General features: G+C 38.9%; 1 protein-coding gene across 1 annotated transcript; it reads right to left on the bottom strand.

Moving 5' to 3' along the window:
* Nucleotides 1–699: 699 nt before the first annotated feature.
* On the bottom strand, nucleotides 700–27,104 carry cnn2 (calponin 2). Its single transcript, XM_088348767.1, has 7 exons — nucleotides 26,961–27,104; nucleotides 16,781–16,902; nucleotides 16,635–16,701; nucleotides 13,031–13,168; nucleotides 7,451–7,567; nucleotides 3,436–3,582; nucleotides 700–1,447 (listed from the first exon to the last, which is right to left on the bottom strand). The coding sequence occupies exons 1-7, from the start codon at nucleotides 27,012–27,014 to the stop codon at nucleotides 1,148–1,150; spliced, it is 945 nt and encodes a 314-aa protein (XP_088204893.1). The 5' UTR covers nucleotides 27,015–27,104; the 3' UTR covers nucleotides 700–1,147.
* Between the last annotated feature and the right edge of the window lie 618 nt (nucleotides 27,105–27,722).

Below are 27,722 nucleotides of genomic sequence, written 5' to 3'. Positions count from 1 at the left end.
CGAATCCCATTGCATGCAACGTTTTGCGACATTAATCAAGTGATTAATCATTGAACTAACATATACCGTAAATACAGGGTGTTTCAAAAAAATTGATATCCCTCGAGATGTAAAAATCCAAGAAAGTACATGATCAAGGCAAAATAAATTAAAAAGTATTAATGTTAAAGATAAAAAGATTTCTTCTTCCAAATTGAAATGAGAAATTCAAAAGTGTGGATTATGTGAGCCATTTCATAGATGTTTAATATCAGTAATCTTGCTTCTGCCAAACACAATAATGCATATCTTGGTTAACAGTCTCCAGGTTACTATTTTATAAATATAGAAAATATCTGCTTTTTAGTTAATACAGGGGAACATGTATGTTAATTATTCTTGTACCACGGACAGACTTAAGAGATCTTTTCACCTCATGCCATGAGGCTCTTTAACTCCACCCGGCAGAGTAAAGGCCCACATTGAACCACACCCCCTACATTGCATATTACCAAATTTTATTGCAATATGTATTCTGTGTAGCACTATCTAGATACTCTATAGAACACGCTACAGTGGGTATAAGCACGTCACATTGGGTATTTGTATATTGTATTCTTTTTGCTTTATTATTGTATTGTTTCTCAGCACAAGGATGCTGCTGGAAATGTGATTTTCCCTGCAGGGATGAATAAAATAATTATAGATGGATGGATAGATACTTATCTTCAAAGGATAGCAAACGTTTTGAAACACCCTGTATATAAAATGTGCAACAGTTATACACCCAAATAACAACGGTAGCTCTTAATGTAGTTTTAGTTCCATGTGCTTTATAACCCGGTGCGCTTTCTATATGAAATAATGTACGCCATGGAGATGCGCCTTATAATCCAGTGCGCCTTATAGTGAGGAAAATCCGCAATTTTTTTCAGGTCACTATCCAGATTAAAAAAAACAAAACACTAAGATCAAACAAATACAGTTCATTTCGATATGTGTAACAACTTCAGGTAAGAGAAACTCAAATACTATGAGGATATGACCTAGAAGGCACAACATCCTTTGGATACAAAACTAAAACATCTGCCTTGAGATTTTTTTTCTTCCTTTTTTTGCTTGCCTCTATTTATGCAATCCCCCCTGCAAAACTTCTCATCTACCCCTTCTAATAATCAGTCCCGTCATCCCTGTAAACTTGCTCCTCCTCATGGTAACCTTGGTAACCCTCATCCTGGTAATCCGGGATGTAAACGCCACTCGCCCCGTTCATCTCCTCGGGGACTTCGCCGGCCTTGGTACAGTATTTGGCGTCGTAGATTTGCCGACCCAGGCCGAAGTTCTGGCCGCTCTGATTGGCTCCCTGGCTGTAGCCCATTTGGAGGGACATAGTGCTGTTGTCGCACTTGTCCGTGGCTAACTTCTGGTCGTAAATGGCGCGTCTTGTCCCCGGTGCCGTCATCCCGGCCTGGTTGGGGAGAAAAGGGCGGCATTAGTGAGATTGTGGAGAAACCCGCTGTCATTTTTTCCATTTCCTTGATGGTGTTGTTCACTGATGACAATTGAGCGCTTCATCTCCGAGTAGGAAAAAACAGTACGTCATTTTATGCAAGACTCAACATGATACTGGTAGGTCATGGCAGCGGAATGACAGCCTCAAAGAGCATTCATTTCAAGTCCTTTGATGGTTTTGATCCAACTTTCTAGGTTAATTGGTGCAAAACCATCCAATTATTTGAGTTGTTCCGGGCAAAACCACCCACATTTTTGGGATCGGAAAATTTGACAAGGATCATTTTTGAGTTTGTTATCGACATATTTTTCAAATCAGTGTTTTTCAACTTTTTTTGAGCCAGGGCATGTTTTTTTTACATTGGAAAAAGTTTGCGGCTCACCACTAACAATTTTTTTAATAAAATGACACTGAACTGTATGTTTAATTGCAATATAATTTATAATACTCCCAGTTTTTACAGCACGGACACTTGACAATGACATAACAATTGCAGAAAAGGATTCATAAATGTTTTATAAAATCTTAAATTTTAAAAAGTGACATTGTATAATTTCTCACGGCACACCTGACGATCTCTCACGGCACACTAGTGTGTTGCGGCACAATGGTTGAAAATCACTGGTTTAAAAACATAATTAGATAAATCACATTAAAAAAAAGCTTAAAATAAATAACTACATAAATGAAAAGTTGGTAGTAAAAATAACCCGCATTGGGGAATTGTTTAAAATAAACGGACGCATTTTCATCGAGTATTTTAAAGCATTTTTTAAAATTAAAAACAAAAACAATTTTATCTTTTAAACTAAAAGGAGATAAAAAGTAGTTAAGAGTATATAAATAAAAGGAGTCAGTTTGTCTTTTGGGGAAGAGTGTTGCTAAGCAAAATAAACCAATTTTTCATAATTTTTTTTTTTTTTTTTTGCTAAAAACATATAGTATATAAATTAACAGAATTAGCTTGTTGTTTTGTATGATAAGGCCCAAATTTAAGAGTTTATTTTTACAAAAATAGTTCCTTTTAAGGGTAAGTGGGAGTATTGTCAAGCCAAATAACCCAATTTTTGGGCCGTGGTTAAAAATTACTTTTTGTCAAGAATTTAAAGAAAAAAGCCAATAATAAAATCCTTAAGTTTATAAACGAAAATACCCCGTTTATTGTTTCGTACAATAAGACCCGATTTAGGCAAAAGGAGCTCATTTTTGGAAAATAATACACATTTTTCCCGAGTACTTTTAACAAAATAAATCACAAGAAAATAAACAATTATGCAAGTAATTAGTGGCATTAGTAAATACTGACAATCATTAGAAAAGTGTGGAAGTTATAAATAATAGATACATGCATTAAAAGGTATAGTATAACTGTTCCTTTCAACTTTTTTGGGGAAAATAAAGCTATTGTAAAGATGCACCAAAATTTAAAATGGTGGGTCAAAATTGAACAAAAAAGAACAGGAAAAACCCAAATTAAAAGCAAAAAAAAAAAGGAATAATAATACAAATAAAAAAATAATTTTGCATTTACTTAACTATAATATAAAAATGATTAAGAGATGTGTGACGGGCGTACTATTAGTTGCTGAGTTTGGGTATTTATCCTCATAAAACAATAAAACAAGCACTTGGTGGTTTGAAGAAAGATTATTACTAGAAAAAAACTGAAATGAACCAAGTAAAACTGCTGAGAGAGCTTATATGCAAATACCCCAGGCAAGTTTACTCAATGTAAGCAAAAAGAGAGTTTAAAAAGTAAATAGCTTGAAGCAGCTGCACTGAACACTCTCACTCCGTTTTGGGGGGGGGGGGGGGGGGGGGGGTAGTTAAGCCTTGATGGATAAGAGAGTAAATAGTGACAAAGAACAAAGGGGAAAGGACCGGTAAGTAATGAAACAAGCTTGCCTACATTGCAGACTAGGTGTAACTGGCTTTTCTCATACCTGGCTTGCCCCCTTGTTGGTTCCCATTTGCAGGCTAATGGTAGTGTTGTCCATTGGAGCCAGCATTTGACTTTTGGGGTCATACAAATGCCTCCTAGTGCCATATGCGTTCATGCCAGCCTGGCTAGCGCACTTGTTGGTCCCCATCTAGAAAAAAAAGACACAATTAAGTCCTTTCACATTGAAATATACATTGCCGTGAAAAAGTATTTGCCTCGTTCCTGATTTCTGTGTTTTTCGCATATTTATCACACAGAGACAACCCAAGGAAATACAAAATGCAGTTTTGAAATTTTCATTCCATTGATAAAGGCACAAAAAAACTGTCATGTGAAAAAAGTAATTTCCCCCCCGATTCTAAAAACGAGTTGGGCCACCTTTGCCAGCAATGACAGAAGTCAAACGTTCAGGATAATTGGTAATGAGTCTTTCACAATACTTTGGAGGAATTTTGGCCCACTCTTCTTTGCAAAATTATATCAAATCTGCCATATTGGAGGAGTTTCTGGCATGAACTGGTTGTTTAAGGTCACACCACAGCATCTCAATTGGATTTAAATCCGGACTTTGATCTGGCCTTTCCAGAACCTTCATTTTTGGTTTGTCGAGCCATTCAGAGGTGGACTTGCTGGTGTTTCAGATCGTTGTTCCTCTTGCATGATTTAAGAGTGCTTGAGTTTGAAGCCGCAAACTGATGGGTGGACGTTACACTTTGGTATCTTCTGGTTAACCCCAGAATTAATTATTCTGTCAGCAAGAGCAAGTTGTCCAGGTTCTGAGGCAGAAAAGCAGCCCACAAGACCATCACACCGCCACCACCATCATGTTCTTTCTGTCAAATGCTGTGCCATTTTTACGCCAGACATAACGGGCTGCACACCTTCTAAAAAGTTCAATTTTTGACTCATCAGTCCAAAAAGTCTCTGGAATAATCAAGATCCAAGATAGATTGAAAATGGTGATAAAGTTATTTTTTTTTTGTGCTGCAATTTAAATAAAGTCATACATTATGAATCCATCATTATCGTTTTAATATTGGTACAATATGGAAAAACTGATATATCGAACTTTACATTATTAGAATATCATAAAACGCTATACTCGTAACACCTCCTTCTTCCGGGAATATCTCAAGATCCCATCGGATGAACTGAATGAAGTGGCTGGGGGTTGAGAGGTCTGAGTCTCCCTGTGAAGGCTACAAATCGAGCCCAGATAGGCAGGAGATAATAGATAGATGGATGGATGGACTATACGAGTGAGTGGAAAGCCATAATCGACAATAATCCAAAAGAAAAAGCTTGCAATATTTCAGTTGACTTTGAATGAATCCAGAATGTTTTTAATTGTGTTCCAGAAATAAATTTATCACATTATTACAATTTTCTGAGGCAGTCTTGTATATTTGAAATAATATTTGAGTGTAAACTATTCTCACCAAGAAAAGCACTTTGAAAACAGTTGGATCAAAAATAACCCATATTGGTTCAACTGTGGCCCAATCTTTTACGTTAGTTAATGTGACCCAACCTTCTGGGTTCTATCGAGGATAAAAAATTAAAAAACAAAGGTTGGTTCATTTTTCTAAATAACAAAAAAAGGGAAAAGAACTTCTCACTCGTTGGGTTGTTTCGTTAAAAGACAAAAACAACAACAAAAATATGTATTTATGAACTCATTCAATGCCTTTGAAGACTATCAACGTTAATGAACCCAAACTCACTCACAAGGCTGTAGACATCAAAGATTATTTTTACCTAGGTCGAAAGTGAATGAGGTGAAAGATGGATTGTCCCTTTAAAATAAACCCCAAAATGGCCATTTTGTAGGAAAGTTAGAAATGTTTTTTCAAATGTGATTTTTTATTTCTTTCTTTGAGGTTTCCTCCAAAATTAGGTCAATTTGTGGAAAAATAAACAAAAAAGGTGGCCCGCATCATAAAAACTTTCATTTTGTCATTTTGTGTAGAAAATAAATCAAAAGATTGGTTCGTTTTGGGCAAAACAATCCAGTAAATTGGATTCTATTGATCAGAGTATTGGCTGGGTCCACTTCCTATCCCTTTTTGGGTTATTTTTGACCCAATCCTTTTTTGATCGAGGAACGCTCTGTTGTCTTGCTGTATCTTCAAAGACGAGACACGAAGTTTGAACTTCTATCCAAAGATGGGTAATTGGAGCAAATTGCCATGTTGTTTAATGAGACATTTTTAAAATGGCAAAAATCACCAAAATGTTGATTCAGCTCCATTACGCCTTTTTTAAAAACACAAAACTAGATTTTCCGTAGCCCTGTTCATCCTAATAACAACAAAGAGTGCCTTAAGAAGTAGAAGAATGAGCAGTAGTGACAAGCAAGTATGCGTTGGAATGAGATCATGACTATCTGTGCTTTCACAACAGTTCCACCCATAGAGTCATTTTTACAGCTTTAACACCGTTTTGTTATTTTACACACAACCACGTGACAGTGTTCGACCATTTCACTACGATGAATATATAAATACACTTTAACATACAGACGCTGCCGTATTTACGAACGAGATTCCGGACGATCGTTCGTAAGTCGAATTTGTTCGTAAGTTGCCTCAGTGCTATATTTTGTATATTTAAGGCTTGTATAAGTAACCTGTATTGTTTTGTACAAAAAATAAACATTTCATGAAATGATATGCTCTATTAAGATAAATATAGTTAAGTTTAACTTACTTTTGGAAGATGCGCTTTAAGATGTCCTCCTCCGTGGTAAAAAATGGCAGGAAAAAAAAAAAAAAAAAAAAAAAAAGTTCCGACCATTTTCTCAACCGCATCAAGCTTTCTTATTCCACTTTCATTTCAAAAGAAACGTCTCGCTTCTTTTTTAGACTTTACAGCAACCATATCGAATGAATGCACGAAATATCAAACGATAAAAATGTCAAAGTTCTTAGTGCGCTGGAGATACAGTATTGAATATTTACACACGATCTAGGAAGAGGAAGCGGATTTTTTTTCTTCCCGGGGGATGCTGGGTGATCTCTCACAGCGCCATATGCCAGTAGCGGCGGTAAGAAGCACAGTAATGTCCTGTACTCGGAAAACGGTGCACAAGATACAAAATCTAACTCACAGTAATATCCGGATATTTTCCAACCGTTTTACGTATGTTGAATGGTTATAGGTAGGGGAGCGTCTGTACTAGAATTTGTTAATGTCTTTAGCAAAAATAAAACTGGCAGTAACGGTTCAATTATTTAGAGTTAAAGACAGTGTATAATTTAGCTCCTCCTAATGTTAAGATAAATAAATAAAAGAAAAAAAAACAATAACTGTTTAAATAATAAGCAAAAATGCAAAAATGTGAGATTTTAGAAAAACATATCATGACCCCTCACCTAGAGGAAGCTGATAATTGTCTGCAATCTAGCTGCTATGGGAACCCCAAAAAAACTCTCAAAAGGCTTGCCCCAAAAAATAAAAGAAAAATCGTGTGGTTTGGTCACTTTGACTTTTCGTTGTTTGTATTCTTCCTTATGCTTTTTAGCGCTTGTTTTGGTTGCACTACACAATAGAGCAACATCTATCGGTCAAATAATACACACTGTCCCTGTAAGTGATACTATAGGCTTAATTGAAGCTAGCCACCAAAGCAATGCTATTTTCTAATTTGGTTAGCGGCTGCATTAGCAAAAAATAGGAACTAAATCCAGGATAGGGACTGCTGGAACAAAATCGTTCTCAGATATTATCCAATGATATTTCAGTTTTTCGGGATCACAATCTTATTTTAGTACTTCAAGCTCCTATAAACGTCAGATTTATAATCTATTGCACCCTGGTCATCCTGGAAGGGGGATTACCACTTGTGAGGCCCCTTCTCAAGGTTTACTATTTTCCTCGTGCTGAGGTTTTTGAGTGTTTCCTTGCCCGCATGTTGGTTTAAGATCAGGGGATGGTGTCTTTGTAATCTGTGCAATCCTTCGAGACATTTTGTGATTAAGGGCTAAACAAATAAATGTGACTTGACTTGACTGTACCTGGAGGCCGATAACACATTGGCCGGCCTTCATCTTCTCCTCGTCGAACTTCCTCTGCTGCTTGTCCGCGTATTTCACACCGATGTCGACTCGTGATTGGCTGCCCTGGGTTTTGGCCTGTCAAAAATACATATATCCATGATACAAGATAATGGATTAAGATTGAGAGGTACAATCGGGCCTAAAAAAAAAAAAAATCACCCGGCCCAGGGTTATCAAAGTCCAAACCAGCTCGAGTCCGCCAAATTAATTTGATTTGAGGGTCCGAGTCCGAAAACAAACAAAGTTTTCATATTATATTGTGAGGAGCCTTCTGAGTTTTTTTTAAAAGATTATCCAATGGTAATTGTTATTCAGAGTTTCATAGCCAAATTCAAGCACTTTCAAGCCTAATTTTTCAATGTGTGCAGAAAACCAGCGCCAATCAAAAATAATGTCTTTGATGACTAAAATCAAGTCGCCATCTTGCTGCTTGCACATACTTTGTGCTATTTTGAGATGTTCTGATATATGATATTTTTGTGTCAATGGGCTGCTATAAACTGACATGAATTCTGCTTCAACAATCACACTTGTTTACAGACACTGAAAGGGATCTATAGGTCTCATCTCCCATCTCATCTCATCAGCTGCACCGCTTATCCTCAGTAGGGTCGCGGGGATGCTGGAGCCCATCCCAGCCATCATCGGGCAGTGGGCAGGGGACACCCTGGACTGGTTGCCAGCCAATCACAGAGGGATCTATAGGTGTTGGGTAATAATTGAATTCAATACAGAAGACAAAAAAAACAAAGAGTACTGTACGTATAAAAGGAAGAAAAATGAGCCAAATTTGGACTCATTTTAATTATATTGATTGTTCCCAAGGAGAGTGCATATACTGTATTTTTTCAATCTTTTGCTTTTTGTTTTACTTAATTTATAGTTTTCTGTGTGTTTTTCAGGAGGATCTGTATCTAATTGGTTGAAATACAATAGTAATTTGTTTGTGTGTTTTATCATGTCTTATAGCATTGAAAAGTTCATTTTAATGTATATTTTATTGTTTTGCATTAACAGGGATTTTGTGTTTTGTTCGACATTAGATCCGTGTATTAAATGCTAAAATTGTTTTTGTATTTTACATTTTTTTTGGCAATCTGTACATATTTTAAAGTATATCACTAAATCATTTTGTGAATAATGTTTTATATTTTTATTGATAATATGTCATAAATTGTTTTTTAAAAAAAACCTGCAGAGCTGTTTGGGAGGTGAAAGAACAGTCTCATCTCAGTGAGCAGATTTTCTAAATAGAGCTGTCCTTTTGGGTGCGACCAGTAGGGGGCAGGGATCTTCACACGACAACGACATAATGACAAAGCACCAGAGTAGGCATGTGGACGTTATTTTCACATTTATTGCGTCGTTAAGAGTCAGACTGCCAAAAAACATCCCAATGGCAACAATTTAATTTCAAGCATTTTCAAGTACTTCACCCAAAATTTAAGCATAGTCCTGACTTTGAAAACACTACATTAAAATTCAAGCATTTTCAAGGATTTGAAAAAAAATTAAAATGAAAAATGATCTGCATTTAAATAGCGCTTTTCAAGTCAATGAGGACTTCCCAAAGCGCTTTACAATGTGCTCCACATTTTCCAATAGCGGCCTTGTATTGCAGCCATGTAAGACGCTAACCAGCTTATTGGGGGTATTAGGGGTTCAGTGTCTTACCCAAGGACACTTCGACATGTAACACGGACGAGCCGGGATTCGAACTGGGATCCCTTGATCCCAAGATGAGCGCTTTAAAGAGAACCTCATCTTAAAAACAATACACAATGCTTTGTTACTGAAGTTCATCGTTTACCGTTTTAGGACCAACAAACCAAGGAGGGAATCCCATCAGTTCTTAATTTTTTTGTAAATCATGTATAGATGGAATAATAAATTCCTCGCTACATTACACTTCGTGGCCTCAGTGCATCGCAGGTAGAAAAATAACTGTGGGTAATTTTCCTCGATTGCATATTGTTGCGAGCAAGGGACTGTCAGAGCGCATTTTTTGTCGGGTCTGGTGGCTCAAAACGGCGCTGCCACCGAGCGGCTGCCTTTTCCAGCAGCTCCCCTGTTATCTGGCACTTTTTGTGATTTATTGTTTTATTGTCTGCTCCTATCTTCGGTGTTTTTCTTCCCGTTTGACAACTACACTTTGGATTCCATTCTATCCTATGGACATGGGTTTTAGCGCTCAAAAATGCGTTTATCCGAGGAATCAACTCCTTGCCCTGAAGAATTCTCGTGCCGGCGTGATGAGGGGGGCCTATCGTTGGAAGAAGAGCCGGAGCTAGTTAAGCGGCTAGCGGCGTTATAAGTCTTCGGTACTGTCCGTAATCATGGTAAATGTGAAATCACTACCAAATAAGACCAACTGGCTGTGCTGGCGAAAAACATCGAAGCGAAACAGTTGCTGTGTTTTTGCGGCAACGTGGCTCACGTTTAGCATCCCGGACGCTAACGTGTACCCACCCAGACCGGAGCTATCCGGCTTCAGCGCCACTATACAGAGACACGAAAGCCTGCGGGAATCGGAGAGGAAGTGGACTCGCTAACACGAGGTGGTGTATCCTTGGGCACAAAGATTCCATCTGCCGCAGGGATGTCGAACTTTTGGACTAGCGTGTGATGTCATCCACTCCGCTACAAGCACCCCTAGGGCGTCATGTTAATCTGTTAATAAACAACAGGGTAGACTGCTGGAAGTGTGAATTTCCCTACGGAGATGAATAAAGTATCTATCTATCTATTTTTTTGCCGTTTTGTCATCCAGAAATGAATTGCACTCATGCAGCCGCGATCCATTATCCCAAGATACATATTGCTGCAAGCGGTGACTGGTAGAGCGTATTTTTGTCAGGCCTGGTGGCTGTTTTTAGCTGTTCTGTCAACCCAGAACTGAACTGCACTTGTGCAGCTGAAATCCATTATTTCTGATTGCAATTTGCTGTGAGAGGGGACCGTCAGAGTGCAAATTTCCCAAGAATGGCAGCTCTTGCCTTTCTGTCCACCAAAAGTAAACGGCACTCATGCGGGCTTGATTTCTATTCCACCCTGGAAGTGGGATTACCACTTGTGAGGCCCCTTCTCAAGGTTTCTTTTTTCCTCACACTGAGGTCTTGAGTTTTTCCTTGCCCGCATGTTGGTTTAAGATCAGGCGATGGTGTAATTGTAATCCTGTGCAGTCCTTTGAGACATTTTTCTGATTAAGAGCTATACAAATAAATGTGATTTGACTTGACTTGACTAATTTATTATCCTTGATTGCATATTGCTGCGAGAGGGGACCACCAGAGCACACGTTTTTTGGACCTGGTGGCTCGATTTTTTTTCCTTTACTGTATTTCTCCATAAAATTAACTGCACTTGTGCGGCCGCAATCCATTAACCCTAATCCGGAGAATGGTAAAAGAAACTTTAGTCCAGAGGCGTGTTGTTCTAGCCTGCCTAAAATGAAATATACGGTTGTGGTCGCGATCCAGTATCCCCAATTGACTATAGGTGTAGGAGTTCTCTTTGTGGTTCGGGGTGCCTAAGTGTGCCGTTGAGGCCGGCCTAAAACGAACAGCAGTGTTTTGGTGGTGATCCACTATCCCCAGTCAACTATTGCTGAGAGCAGATGCTGAAAAACCAAATGTACAGGGAGTGCAGAATTATTAGGCAAATGAGTATTTTGACCACATCATCCTCTTTATGCATGTTGTCTTACTCCAAGCTGTATAGGCTCGAAAGCCTACTACCAATTAAGCATATCAGGTGATGTGCATCTCTGTAATGAGAAGGGGTGTGGTCTAATGACATCAACACCCTATATCAGGTGTGCATAATTATTAGGCAACTTCCTTTCCTTTGGCAAAATGGGTCAGAAGAGGGACTTGACAGGCTCTGAAAAGTCAAAAATAGTGAGATATCTTGCAGAGGGATGCAGCACTCTTAAAATTGCCAAGCTTCTGAAGCGTGATCATCGAACAATCAAGCGTTACATTCAAAATAGTCAACAGGGTCGCAAGAAGCGTGTAGAAAAACCAAGGCGCAAAATAACTGCCCGTGAACTGAGAAAAGTCAAGCGTACAGCTGCCAAGATGCCACTTGCCACCAGTTTTGCCATATTTCAGAGCTGCAACATCACTGGAGTGCCCAAAAGCACAAGGTGTGCAATACTCAGAGACATGGCCAAGGTAAGAAAGGCTGAAAAACGACCACCACTGAACAAGACACACAAGCTGAAACGTCAAGACTGGGCCAAGAAAAATCTCAAGACGGATTTTTCTAAGGTTTTATGGACTGATGAAATGAGAGTGAGTCTTGATGGGCCATATGGATGGGCCCGTGGCTGGATCGGTAAAGGGCAGAGAGCTCCAGTCCGCCTCAGACGCCAGCAAGGTGGAGGTGGGGTACTGGTATGGGCTGGTATCATCAAAGATGAGCTTGTGGGGCCTTTTCGGGTTGAGGATGGACTCAAGCTCAACTCCCAGTCCTACTGCCAGTTTCTGGAAGACACCTTCTTCAAGCAGTGGTACAGGAAGAAGTCCGCATCCTTCAAGAAAAACATGATTTTCATGCAGGACAACGCTCCATCACACGCATCCAAGTACTCCACGGCGTGGCTGGCAAGAAAGGGTCTAAAAGAAGAAAAACTAATGACATGGCCTCCTTGTTCACCTGATCTGAACCCCATAGAGAACCTGTGGTCCCTCATCAAATGTGAGATTTACAAGGAGGGAAAACAGTACACCTCTCTGAACAGTGTCTGGGAGGCTGTGGTTGCTGCTGCACGCAATGTTGATCGTGAACAGATCAAAGCACTGACAGAATCCATGGATGGCAGGCTTTTGAGTGTCCTTGCAAAGAAAGGTGGCTATATTGGTCACTGATTTGTTTTTGTTTTGTTTTTGAATGTCAGAAATGTATATTTGTGAATGTTGAGCTGTTATATTGGTTTCCCTGATGAAAATAAATAATTGAAATGGGTATACATTTGTTTTTTGTTAAGTTGCCTAATAATTATGCACAGTAATAGTCACCTGCACACACAGATATCCTCCTAAAATAGCTAAAACTAAAAAAGCCCCACTCCAACTTCCAAAATATTCAGCTTTGATATTAATGAGACTTTTGGGTTCATTAAGAACATGGTTGTTGTTCAATAATAAAATTCATCCTCAAAAATACAACTTGCCTAATAATTCTGCACTCCCTGTATGTTATCCGTGGCAGCAAATATTTTAGGTTCTTTCCGCCTAAAATGAACTAACACCCGTGTGGTCATGATCCATTATCCCCGGTCAACTATTGCTGCCATGTGAAAAATGTGCAGGGACTATCTACTTCATGGATAATCGCATAACGCGGGGGGTTCTGGTCCCCATCAACCGCAAGTAAGGAGGGAGAACAGTACATATCCCGCTACAAGTCCAGCAGTTGATATTCGTATCGATAGCTATAGGAAGTATCAGCCCAGTACCGATATCGGCAAATACTGAGAAGTGGAGTACGACCTACATCAGTACATTTGTACAATATTACTACAAACACGCTTACCACGCCCGCCAGCGCATGCAGCGTGGTCTGTAACTGCGTCTTGTTGCCATTCTCAAAGATGTCGTTGGCCTCAAAGGTGTCGTGAGGCTTCACGCCGTACTCTTTGATGGCCTTGACGAAGTTGGTCAGGTTCTCTAGCTAGAAAGACAAAAAAAAAACGTTTTACACTCGAACAAATGAAGTAAATGTATTGAATGGTTGGCAGAAGTGTCCTCGTCCTAATTGTGATGAGGCAAAACTGGGCTGGAAGTCGGCCAATGAAATATAAAAGACCCTTTGTTCGGGTTCGGGGAATTTTGCAATACATTCCGATGTTCTATTCCTGATCTCATATTAGGAATTATTCCTTTTTTTCTGCTAGAAAAGAAGGAGTTGTTTGTAAGGTAAGGAGAGAATAAATTCTAAAAAATAGAGTGGAATGGTTTAATTCAAATGTTTATCTCTGAGTTGCTTTCATTACATACAACTTTTTATCGTCGAATTTTAGTACCATCCCTGATGTGTTAATGTCCAGCAGCCCATTTACTCTAATTAACATTGTTAGCTTAATGTTAGCATATGTTATGGTTTAGTTGAGCAATTAGCTGTAATTTAAAGCATATTCTTACAGCCCTTTGAGACTCTTTGTGATTAAGGGCTATATAAATAAAAATGACTTGACTTGACTATATGCTACTGTATAAATGTAAAAGATGTTTTATTGATGAAAGACGTCATTTATTCTAGCTCAATATTTACTTAATCTTAGCAATAGCATTTAGCATTTTTTTCATGGTTTAGTTGAGCTTTTCCGTGTAACTTAAAGCTTGTTACTATTATATAAAATAAATTTGAAAGCTATTTTATAAATGAAGGAGCCCACATATGCTAATTACTTTCATGTTGGCAATTTTGATTTGTTTTAATGTTTTAGTTGTTAGATTAGGTGTGATTTAAAGCATATTGCTGCTATATGCTATGCTACATTTGAAGGATGCTTTATAAACTCATTCAATGCCAGATGTTTCTCTCAAATGACAGCCAATTTTTGCCATTTAGACTCATTTTTGAAGGGTGAAAATTTAGCTATAGCTATATAGACATAGGACACATAGAAAGAAAGCTTTAACCCTCATAGTTCATTAAAAAAGGATGTTTCTAGCTTTTACTATTGTGTAGTAAAGAACAGCTGAACACTGCTAAGTTTCTTGAACTTACTAATTTCCAAGAAAACTTGAGAAAAGCAGCTTTTTGTGAAAGGATGCATTTAATAATTTTTGATACATCCAATACCTAAACGATGTTTTCCATGAATCAAGATCACTTTGCAAGAACACTGAACGTATGCAGGAACGAACATGATTTGGGCCGCCATGGCAATCGCAGACGTGCACGAAACGTCATCCCTCTTCGCCCCAGTGATGAGAAAGGGACTTTGAAGGGGCTTAGTTATCTTTTTAGAAAGAATAAAGCTATGAAGGTTTAATCTGTCTGTACTCACATCTTCACTTTTCTCATCATGCTTGCGCGTACACGGCATGTAGGCTACCGACACACTGCCATACTGTGTTTACAGGAAGCAAAACAAGGCACTAACTGTTCTGATCAAAGCCATTCCTGCCATCTACAGATGCTTTATTATACTGAAATCATTCTTAGAGGCTTAATACTCATCGAAGGGCTGTGCCAAAGCCTTAAGAATAGTTAATAAATATTAAATAATTAACGCAATTTTACATTTTGGCACTCAGAAAACGCTTCTGAAAACATAATTATACGTTATAGGACAGAAGGAGTTAATGAAGGGGCCCATTTAAGCAAGTTCACATTGGTAGCTTCATTTTAGCAATAGTATTTAGCAATTTTTCCATTTAGTGTAATTGAAAAATTGCTACGATATGCTAATAATCGTTAAAAACGTCTTATTAATGAACAAGCCCATTTATCCTGGTTTACAATGTTAGCTTCATGATAAAAAAAGCATTTAGCGTTTTTTCATTGTTTATTTGAAAACTAACGTGTAAGTTGAAGCATATTACTACCATAGAGCTATTAAATAATATAAATATGAAAAATTATTATGAATTAGCCCATTTCTATAAGTTTGGATCAGGGGTTGGCAACCTATAACATGTGTGCCAGCAGTGGCACACGAGCGCACGGTAAAATAATAACGATTATATTTTAAAAATGCGCATTTTTACCTGTAATTTAGACATTTTCAGTTGCGCGCCGTGATATTTGGAGGCTTTATGTTAGCGCCCCTACTCCTCCTCTCCTTTGTGTGTCAGTGTGTGTTCGCGCGGCGCCTCACAGGAGAGATCCGTGTTAACCGAGCCAACGAAACACACACGATAAATGAACGAATCATGACAGCTCCTCAAGCGAAAACATTCTTTCCAGACAGTGTGGCCAGACGAATGAGGCTTTGTGCAATAAATGACCGTGCTGTTTTGTGCATTATGCCTCGAGAGCGTTGTACCTCGCACAGCAAGTGTTAAACGTCATTACAAGACGAAACATGAACATGAATTCAAGGATGAGTCTGGTAAGGCAGAGACATTGAAATGCACTGTGTCCAGGTACGGCAAACAAACACGGAACCCTAAAGACCTTTGTCACTGCTTAAAACGCCACCACTGAAGCAAGCTATCACATTGCTCACTGCATGGCAAAGCATGGAAAACAATTTACTGATGGCGAATATTTTAAAGAAGCATGTGTGTGCGCGCGCGTGCCTTCTGCTTTGCTGCTGTAATTTCAAGTTTTGATAGTTTGTGTAACAAGATATCATTGCTGAATGGTATGCTAGCTGTCCATAGCGCTTTTTTTTTGATTGTAGTTCATTGTTAATGAAGGATGGTTGATTCTGGTTAATTACTGTAGCAAAAAGTTGAAGTCATGGATGGCTACACGCCTTTCCACTTGTTATTCACAGTTCTTTTTTAGTTGATTGATGAAGAAGAATATTGGAAGATAAATTGGTCAGTTATACGATTAAAATGTATATCCATGTTGTATATTTGGACTGGTGTAAAATGACAGCTCTGTTGGATATTAAAAAAATGTTGTGCGAGTCATTAATCTTGGTGTGGCACACTGATTTACAAGAAAATTTGAAAGTGGCACTCCACACCGAAAAGGTTGCTGACCCCTGGTTTAGATTATTACTAATAACATTTAGCATGTTTTTGATGATTTAGTTGAGCAATGAGGTGTAGTTGAAAGCATATTCCACTTGATTCTATTCGGATAATGAATATGTGAAAGGTATTTATGTTATGAGGCGACCAATTTATGGTAGTTGACATAGTTAGCTTACTGATAGCAATAGCATTAAACGATTTTTCATGGTCGGTACTTGGGTATAATTTAAAGCATATTGCTAACAATTTGCTTTTATATGATCAATGTGAAATGTGTTTTTTAAATGAACTATGATAAACGAGAATTTAAATGACTACAAAATGACGATGTTGTTTTTCTGTCAGACGATAGAGTATCGAGAACATGCAATTGTCCTCTCGCTAGAAGTATCACAAGACGTTACTATGTAATTAGTGCAATTAACATCAACACACCCTCAATTACTGAAACTCCAAGAACGCCTCATGCACCTTCTCACCTGGTGCCAGTTGACTTTTGAGCGGTTGATAGTTTTCACAGAACCGGGCCGGAGTTTGTTAATAAGCCTGGGGGGAAAAAACAAAACAAGAAATGAAGATGACAGACACAAGATTCGATTTATTCTGTGTAGTTATTTTAGCTTACTGGCACAAAATGACTCCGTTTTTGAGGCCGTTGTGGAAGTCAGGACCAATGGCTTCGCCGGTCAGATCCTCGATCCAAAGCCTCAACTCTTCCTCCATCTGGAGGTCATATTTATTCACAATCTGTCCGGGAAGACAGGTCAAGAAGCCATTAGAATTCCTTGGGAAGTTCAAGTGTTTTGTTTTTTCCCTCCCCTCTGTTGAAAATAGTTGTCATTGCATAGTTGATTCGCTTAGTCAAGGCGCTGTAGTCGAGACGTACTTGGTACACTAAAAATGTGATAACGACACGTATCATGTGTTAGGTTAGGTTTATTATGACTCCGTGTTGGTTTTCATGGTCACAGATTTCCACGTGCCTTTGCCAGAGTTACAGCGATTGAAGCAGAAATGCTAGTCTTTCATTTTGTTTCAAGGGGTGAACTATTTTTATCCCAAAAATTGTGATCTCATGATTCTGTTGTGATACTTTACTCATGTGCTATTTCAACAAACAAGCAATAAAATAAAAAAACATTCTGAGACCAGAATTTTTTGTATGAAAACGTTCTGACGGTGTGTCTGGTCTTGAATGCACTGTGACCCCAGTGTAAAACGTGATTACCGTAAATTCCGGACTTTAAAGCGCACCTGATTATAAGCCGCACCCACCAAATTTTAAGAGGATAACCGCTTTTGTACCTACACAAGCCGCACCTGTATATAAGCCGCATGCGCCCACATTAAAATATGTAACACAATCATGAAATTAACCCAAACCCTACTCTGAGTCCCGCGATTTTAACTGAACATAAAGTACACAGTTCAAAAACCACGGCCGGTAAAATAAACAGAAAATGATATCGTACTTAAGCTTTGATGCAGACCTGCAGAGTCCAGGTCCCGTTAAAAGTAATCCAAGGGAAAAAAGTGTATATTTCCAAAGGTAAGGGTGGGAAAAATATATATCCACTATTGTCTGCAGTGTCCACAAACACTCACCTTTACCATTCCCCACTTCCTGTCATCCCCGCGTCTGTTACGCCCCTTCTTTTTAATTGGTCAGTGCAAGACTTATCAGAATAAGTGTCCAAAATAAATACAAATAAATACATTACAAAAATATACAGTTGCAAATACATATTATACATGGTTACACATATTTACAAAGAAAGACGGTACACCGAGAGAGTTTTCAAAGCTTTAATAATAATATTATAACTTTCATCCCAAACCGTGCCTGTGAAGGGTAGCAAAACGCTACTAAGAACACACTCGCAATACAGTTAGCGGGTCTGTTAAAAAAAAAATACCGTACATGTTGAAGTCACTGTAAACCGTTCTCATCTTCCCCCCTACAACTGACCTCATCAAAGTTGTCCTCCTTTAGTATGGGTAAGAGACTTTGTCACATATACTTCGTCCCACGCCCCTTATTCAAAAACACGCTAGCAACACGCTTGCAAGGTAAATTTTGCGTGCAATTGCTCTGTTTTCTTTATCGGACTGGCCAATTGCGTTTAGCTTGTAAGCTGCGTCATGTGCCTTGAACTCGAGCGCCGCTGGCGGCCGTTAGAAAAATTACATAAATTGGCCGCATCACTGAATAAGCTGCAGGGTTGAACGTTTGGGAAAAAAGTAGCGGCTTATAGTCTGGAATTTACGGTAGTTCATTCGCCCTGTTATTTTTGTAAACAAGTCCAGGTAATATCTGTTTCTAGACCTATTTGATTTATATTTACCCACACTTACAACCACGGCTAGTAGATGCAATTATTTCCCCAGAAGATGCTCTTTTTTTTGTTCAGTATCTGACAACAAAGCGTGTAGCAGCTGGGCAACGCCTACAACAATTTTGGAAAACAGCCGCACAGCAATTTACCTCTATACTCAGTAACTAGCGTTTTTCCTTCTCGAAGTGTTCATTTAAAAAACACTGGTAGTTATAGGTAAGCATTCAATTTAAAAGCTACGACAATGAGCAGGTTTTAGCCGCAGAAAATTCTGGGCACAAATGAGTTACAGACAATGGCTGCAGCAAATCAGAATTGCAAAGATAAAATGGCATACAAATCATTCTTATCCTAACAGCACGGTGCATAAACTAAACCAAAATTAATTGTCATTGATATCAACGTTGTGAGATTAGACATGACACTCAAGTGGGAAATATGTATTAAAAAGACTTCAAAGGGCAGCACGGCGGCGCAGTGGTTAGCGCTTGTGCGGCACAGTTCATGTCATGGGAACCTGTCGTGGGTTCAAATCCAGCTCCAGACTTTCTGTGCGGAGTTTGTATGTTCTCCCCGTGCCTGCGTGGGTTTCCTCCGGGCACTCCGGTTTCCTCCCACATTCCAAAAACATGCATTTTCAGGTGAATTGGCCGGTCCAGATTGTCCCTAGGTGTGAATGAGCGAATGAGTTGTTCCCTGTGTGCCCTGCGATTGGCTGGTAACCAGTTCAGGGTGTCCCCTGCCCACTGCCCGGAGATGGGCTCTAGCCCCCCCGCGACCCTAATGAGGATAAGCGGCTGATGAGATGAGATGAGATGAAAAGAAATAAACCCAAAATTGTAGCAAAATATTTTCTCACAGTTTGTGTGTTTTCGTTTAGGGTTGTGATGGCCCTGGGGATGGCCCTGACCTAGTTTTGAAGGACCTGTAGCGCTTACCAGAGGGCAATAGGTCAAAGAGGTTGTGGGCGAGGTAGGAATTGTCTTTTTCATAATGTTAATGGATCTTCTACAGTATCACAGTTAAAATGTACTGATATCATAACGCTCAAGGCCACTTATGGCTACAAGCACAACTGAAATGATGGAGAAGCTGTATACTTACGACTGATTAAAAAAAGAAGTTATAAATGAAGATATCACCTAAGTATGGGTAGCGACACAATGCAATATTCCAACACTAGATGTCGTCCCGACAGCAGATGGCGCCACTATAATGGATTTATGACCTGTTAATCGCAAATCAAAGGTTACCTGTTGTCGTATTTCCTGGCAAAAATTGACTGCATCAAATTATTGTTTTTTTTGAGGACACATCGTTTCTTAAGAAAGAGCTCAAAACCAGGATATATCTGGTTTAAAATCGGACTTTGTGTGGCATTCTCACTTAGATAAAGAACTACAGATGCTCCCCTACTTACGACCATTCGACTTGCGAAAAACTGTAAATCCGAAAAAAATATTCGGGATGTCGAGAAATATCCGGACATTGCTGTAAGTTACATTTTGTATTGTGTGCACCTTTTTCCGAGTACAGGACATTACTGCAGTGCTTCTTTCCGCCACTACCGGGGTGTGGCGCTGTGAGAGGTCACCCAGATTTTAGACTGAAGAAGAAATCCGGCTTTTACTTCCTAGTTCGTGTGTAAACAAACGTGTATTGGATCTCTAGCGAGCTAAGAACTTTTGACGCTTTTATTGTTTAATATCTCGTGCATCAATTCAATATGGTTGGTGTAAAGTATAAGGAGGAGGTGAGCAGTTTCTTTTGATACAAAAGTGGAATAAGAAAGCTTGATGCGGTTGAGAAAATGGTTGGATCGCTTTTTTCAATCACTCTAACACGGAGGAAGACCTCTTGATGCGCATCTTCCAAAAGTAAGTTAAACTCAACGGAATAGAGCATATTATTTTATGAAATGGTTATTTACAAAACAATATAGGTTACTTATACAAGCCTTAAACATACTTATCTAAATCTTAAACATACAAAATATAGCACTGTAAATTTACATTTAAATTACGTTAGTAATTGTATAATTTAACTGAACTATGTAGCAAAAGGTTTAAGCAATTTGGTTTTCTAAAGTTTTTAGGTGTGGTGCCTTTTGTATGAAAAGTGCTCTTAAGAAATCCTTTGCCCTTTCCTATTTTGAGATACTGCTTTGACTAAGACTAATGGTTGGTCCTTTTTTTCAACACTCATAAATAAAAACGAGTGACGCTGACCCAACACAGAATACCACCCACTCGAAAGGATATCCTGTTTACTAAACAGCTCAACTCTCCACCCACCTAAAAAGGAAAGCGAGGACGTGGACAAATGGGTTCATGCCGCACGGCGTTTTGTTTTTATAGCCTGGTAAAAGCTTCTTTTTTTCCACTCTCTGCAAACCAAATAGGTTGCCTTAAGGCACCCGTTGACTAGAAGTATTTTAAACGTAGAACAGGTATCCTTTTCTTTTCGCCGCCCCCCCCCAAACAAGCCGTCAATCTCCCTCGGAGACCCTGAAGAAATAAGTAAGGGTTGACTCGACTTGAAATAACCGCAGACGGAGCAATTTTGCTGCTTCCAGATGCCACAAATCACAGATGCCTAAATTGCATTCTCTTGGTTGGCTAATCCCTTTGTAGGAAAACAAACGTCGCCTCTTTATTTGCCCTTCGACGAGGCCCGCAGATGTACTTTCCAGAGAGCCGTTGAATGCAAGGAATGCGACCCGCAGCCCTGCAGATGGACTCGGTTCCAAATAAACAGTGTTGTGATACCAGTGGAAAACGATCAAGAACGGATTTAACAAAAAAGAGTGTTTTTGCAGGGAGGGAATTCTTGACATTTTACTAGCCGGTTGCTACGTCACCCATGACAGGAAATACCAAAGTCAGCAGCTTTCGGCCTACTCCCTTCAAGGTTGTGTGCAGGTTAAAGGCCACAGAATGAATCATGAATTGATATGTGTCTGTTGGCGTGGGAGACTAAAAGGCCTTTTTTCCTACACAAACAAGGTCTGCTGGTTGGATGAATTAGGAATCCAACCAAAGCACTTTGTTTGTGAGTTTAAGGAGATGATTGAAAAAAATGTATATTTTCTTTAAATAGTGTTTTTCCAACCAGTGTGACAGGACACACTACAGACGAACCCCTACTTACGAACATTCGAGTTATGAAAAACGGTAGAAAAAAATAATTGGACATTGCTGTTAGTTAGATCTTGTATTGTGGACCTTTCTCCGGGTACAGGACAGTACTGTAGTGCTTCTTTCCGCCTCTACCGGCGCGAGGGGGCGCTGTGAGATATCACCCAGCATTCACCTTGAAGAAGAAATCCGGCTTCCTCTTCCTAGTTTGTGCGTAAACATACTATACTGTATCTCCAGCGTGCTAAAAACATTGACATTTTTATTGTTTAATATCTCTTGCCTCCATTCAATATGGTTGGTGTAAAGTGTAAAGAAGAGGCGAGTCTTTTGAAATGAAAGTGGAATAAGAAAGCTTGATGCGGTTGAGACAATGGCTAGATCGCTTTTTTTCGGCCACTTTCTACCGCGGAGGAGGAAGTCGCCGAACTCTTGAAGCCCATCTTTCAAAAGTAATTTAAACTTAACTACCGTATTTTCCGCACTATATGGCGCACCGGGTTATAGGGCGCACCCCGAAAAAATAGTTTTTGGTCCTATTTTTGACATAGATAAGACGCACCGGATTATAAGGCGCTACAATGGGAACGTGGACAAAACAGTCAGATAGTTAAGTCCAACTTATTACCCCCTTAACATTCCAAAAGCTTGCAAAGACGCAAATACGTGTCGAGAACACGTGCGGATGCGGTGTCCGTAAGATGTCACTCAAATGCATTGTTCCATCATTCGGAAGGTTAAAGTCTTGGGATTCAAGAAATGCTAACCATTCCTTAGTATCTATTTTCTTTTTCACTCGCAACTTTACTGTGCATATGACAATAAACACTTGGAATTGAGTTTAATTTAAAAATAGACACTCCATTCCATCCATTATCTGCACCGCTTATCACAGAAACATCGAGTTCAGTCTGAAACAAGATACAGGGACAATATAAAACCCGAAGTAGCTCACCGAAGTCGTTGTGTTCATAATAATGTGCAGCCAATGTCCTCATATCCGTGAGGGTAGTAAATCCAGGAGAATAAAATAATTTCAAATACAGAATAGAAAAAAATGCTTTCTCTATGCCGTCAGCCACGTGCCATAAACATTCATCTTTTTCGGCCAATTGCAGGCTTTGTTTTGCCGTTCAAGCCAATGCCAGCCTGTAAATGATAAAAAGGATCCGCCCCTTGACCTCCGAATAACTTTAGCCAATAGTGATCGATTCAACTGATGATTGACACATTGGTTAGCCAATGAAACGCCGGTAAATAAATCCCAGCATACACCGCGTACTACTTGGCATTCGGGGGGAAATCTAGTCGGCGGCTGCAAGTTAGTTGAAAAACTTTGCAATTTTAAAATTGATCCATAAATAAGGCACACTGTATTATAAGGCGCATGGTCAGCTTTTGAAAAAAATCAAGGCTTTTAGGTGCGCCTTATAGTGCGGAAAATACGGTATATTTATCTTTAAAGAGCATTTTTTTTTTAAATGATTATCTTTTAGTAAAAATCAATACAGGTTACTTATACAAGCCCTAGACATACTTTATAAACTTTAAACATACAAAATACTGCACTGAAGCAACTTACGAACAAATTCAAACTACAAACATTTCTCCGGAACCAACTCGTCCATAAGTATGGCAGCGGGTGTAGAGTGTGTTACAAAAAAACAGATTAGTATTCTTTTTTTTTATATCAACTAATTATCTTCCTTCAACAAAGTAAAAGTGAAATATGTTAAATAAGCGGTTTCTTCTAGTGATCAACTGAGTAACTAACATTCATCCACCTCACTAGGTGGCAGTAGATAATTATTTTATTTCTACCAATTATCTGGTCAGGAAGTCATACAGTACATTTAATAACTCATCCAATGTCAGACTTCGCTGCAAAAATCAAATAAAGTAAAAATCTCTCATGTAACTATTTGAATTATTATTTTTTTATTGTTGTAAAAAGAAAACTGAAAATAAAACATGGTAAACATTTTTTATTCCAGAAGATATTTGCTCATTTTAAATATGATTTCTTTTCCGAGAAAAATGATATCAAAAGAGTAAAACACAAAGAAAGGTTAAAACAATTAAGTAAAATAAAAACATTATTTAAGAAATAAATCACCCCTTGATCCAGGGTGCCCACAAATAAGTAAGGCAACATGATAAGCTTTAAAAAAAGAAGCATACAAACTGTTGCCAGGAATTAATTTTCAATCATTTCCAAAACAAACCTCCAGAGGTAGAAAAACTTTGAAACAACCCAAATACTTATGACAAAAAGAAATGATGATATATGATGGCTTCAAAGGTGGAAAGGAGAGCAATTGAAATGCAAAGACACCAGATTGTGTGCATTGTTTTCAATATTTGTTCCTATTTTTAACGTTTTATTTTGCGGCACAGTTCTGACGGAGTTTGCATATTCTCCACATGCTTGCGTGGGTTTCCTACAGGCACTCCGGTTTCCTCCCACATTACAAAAACATGCATGTCAGGTTGATTGGCTGGTCCAAATTGTCCCTAGGTGTGAATGAGTGAGTTGTCTGTCCCTGTGTGACCTGCGATTGGCTGGCAACCAGTTCAGGGTGTCCCCTGCCCACTGCCCGAAGATAGCTGGGATGGGATCCAGCACCCCCCCGACCCTACTGAGGATAAGCGGTGCAGATAATGGATGGATGGATGGATTTTGCAGACAGTGTGTATTATAGGACCACTAGATGATGTTGTATAGTGAGTCCAACTCAAACCAAGTTTTAAAAAGCACAAGGAAAAATACTAACAATGGAGACTCAAAGTAACCCTAAAGGTTTTTTTTTCTCATTCTGTGAGTTTTTTGGGTACCCTTCTTATAAGGGTTGAAACACAATTGCTCTTTAATAATAGTCTGAAAAAATAGTCTGTGTAATAACCTGTGAAGCCCTTTGAGACTCTGTGATTAAGGGCTATACAAATAAAAATGACTTGACTTGACTCTTGATTTTGATCAAAAACAACCACAGGTCAACAAATGGTCAACTGAGATGTGTTAATATTTTGGTAAAACCTTAAAAATACACCAGTGATAAGAAGGTCTACAACCTTTTTGAAGCTGGAAGCTGCTTTTTTTTTATTACTGATTAGCGCGTAAGGCTACAAGTTGAAGATGCATTTCTGTGATTAAAAACTTGTTATTACTACGTTGTTACCATGTTATTACCAGGGTGTGATTATTACTCCGTGAACCACTAAAACATCTGCTTTGTATAAAGGCACTACGGCTTAATTGGTATTTGTGACCTCTGTATTAGAATGTCGTTGTAATACATTTGAAGAAACGATTGGGTGTATTTTAATCTCTACATTTTGCTGATTATTACTCATTGGCGGTTGGTCGAGTCATGTTTATCTGTATAGCCCTTAATAACAAGAAGTCTTAACAGACATCCCCTGATCTATAACCTACACGAGGGCAAGGAAAAACTCAAAACCTCAGCCTGAGGAAAATAAAGAAACCTTGAGACTACAACATACCCATGCTGCACTATCGGAGTTCAATGTTGGGGTTACTTATTTTACAAGTTTGACATGTTTAAATATTCTATTTCGTCTCATTTACGCGACTTTACATCTTCCTCATAGGACAAAATACAGTATCTGAAGCCTTTGCATCATATCTACACAATGCATACAAGCTCTTCAGTGTTGCCAATAGCAGTGTCTGAAACAACGTCTGCCCTCGCTTGACCCCAAGACGACCGCTCTACCTCCTGAGCCACTGCCGCCCATCAAACGTTTGCTTTATTCCGATTTCGAAATCTTTGTTCGGTTTGGAAATGTCGACAATTCGGTTCGTTCGTCAATTTGCATACTCGGCAGCCAATCAGAAGCCTGCATCGAATCACTTCGTGTTTCCGGACTTTCCCGAGCCTGCATTTGCATTTCATTTTTCCAAAGGAGACACACAGAGAACACAAGAAAAACCTCAGCCCAAGAAGAAACATTCAAAAGAAGCCAACAAAATTGATGACGCTACAAAACGCAAACGTACATTAAAAGCATCGTGGAAAGAGGAGTTCACGTGGCTTGTAGCAGACGACGCAACGCAAACATCGCATGAATGAAGATGAGTAAATACAGGTACATACTGATGGCAGATGGAAAACAGCGATGTCATATACATGCAATGAATGTTATAAGTAGATTTATAAAAAACTTAATTTTAAAGTGTTGTTTTGTTATATATTCTGATTATAAATCCTTAATACTTTGCAACAATGTTTTTTTTTTCTTGTTGCGATTGTGTTTCAAGTTATGAAAAATAGGGCAGGCAACTTTGTGGCTGGGCAGGCAAGTTTTCAGAGTTGTCAGCCCTGGTTTCCGACAACTTTTTATCATGAGTTTCAAACACTGTCAGAAATATCTAAATAGTCGACCTATATATTTATTATTACATAGTGTAGAGAGTTTGTTCTGTATCGATTTCCCATACGCTTTCAATCTATTTTTGGACTGCAAATTGCCACAAGTCTGTTATTAGTATCCCTCTGCTCTATAATAAAGGAGCAACCGGAACACTGAGAGCATTTTGTGGTTTAAAAAAAAAGGTTATCTCCAGCATCGCTTTTGGTATTTTAAACGGATCCGGGTGCTCAGTGGGAGATTTCTCCACGGAAACTTAAAATTTCTTTCCAGTAGGAAGGTTATTTGTCGGACGCATTCCAAAGTTAGAGCTCATTAAAATGCATGGACCATCCCACTTAGAAAGAAAAGTTAAGTAGTAAGAGATGAGGATGTTTAGGAAAAAAAAGCGAAGCGCACCACTTTTAAATGAAAAAAACAGTTGAAAAGGGGACTTTTAATGAGAACAAAAGTATAACTGTTCAAGTCTGAGCGCACAATTGCGTTACGCGCTAATGAGGGTCACAATGCAGACGACGTGCAAGTTTGCAGAGAGGCCTCGAAAATGTGATTTAAAAGTGATTTTAAATCTGCCACAACGACACTTCTTTGCCAAAGAGACAACGCCCAAAGTCGGCTTTGAATGCACTCCTGCAGGACTTTAAGTTTCTTAAAGGACCGAGTTTGGGACATAGGCTTTAGCGAAATCAAAGCATTTTTGCAAACCAATTTTCACATAGATTTGAGAGTTACAGTGTTTCTTTTTGTACCTTTAATTTATCCTTTATTTCAAACCACTCGGATTTACTTTTCCATTCTCCTCTTTTTAAGAGGGGCATCAAAATGGAGGCTGAGCAGAACGAGAAAGGGCAAAGAAAGCTCCAAGATGCGCAAAAAAATCTATCTTCCAAAAAAAACACGATTTCCTTTCGAAAGTCCTCAAAAAGAAAGTTTTACGTACCTTGTTTCTGACCTCCGCGGTCAGGCCGTAAACGGGTCCCCTGTTGAAGCTCATCGTGATGGTTTAAGTGTCAAGGCGAGTGGAAAACAGGTCGTGAATGATTTAAAAAGTGAGGAAAATAAGTTGGCCGTGGCAGGGGGTTGGGCTAAATACTTCCTTTCTTTTTGATGGCAGCCAATAGGAAAGCTCCGAAATCTCAACCAAAGAGTACGTTCAATGGAACAAGAGAGTTACCAGCTATGATTCCCCATTTGTGGCGCTCAAATTCTCAATAAACTGACCGATTATTTTTTCAAATTACTTTCTAATTATGTCAACAGGAAAAACTAACATCCTTTTTTTTAACTCAGCCAGCTCTTACACTGTACACTTTTCATAAAATAATTGTATTTCTATTTGCGTTCGTTTTGGTTGTTAGGATGTCACAAATGCTAAAACTGTTACTGTAGATGCCTTTTAAGTAATACTATCGGTATATACATTTTTAAAAGAAATAACCATTATTATTTGTAGTTGTATTAAAGGATAGTGGGATGTTTGGACGCGTTCTAATTGATGGGCAGGGCACCTGTATGATGCGGCAGGGGTAAACCAGTGAAAGCTGTCGGGCCCTGCTGTTGAATAGAGGAGTGTGTTGTGACACCCTGACCCGAGTGACATGGCCGCTCTCTTGTGTCCCGTTTCATCTGGAGGGACGAAAGCATGACCAACTTAGGTGCCGAGGTGCTTAACTTGTTTGGGTCTTCGGCCATTTGGGTTGGT

This window comes from Urocampus carinirostris, chromosome 1 (assembly GCF_059441175.1).
Source record: "Urocampus carinirostris isolate Australia breed hairy pipefish chromosome 1, RoL_Ucar_1.0, whole genome shotgun sequence".
Classification (NCBI taxonomy): domain Eukaryota; kingdom Metazoa; phylum Chordata; class Actinopteri; order Syngnathiformes; family Syngnathidae; genus Urocampus; species Urocampus carinirostris.
This window is presented reverse-complemented; position numbering and strand designations above follow the sequence as displayed.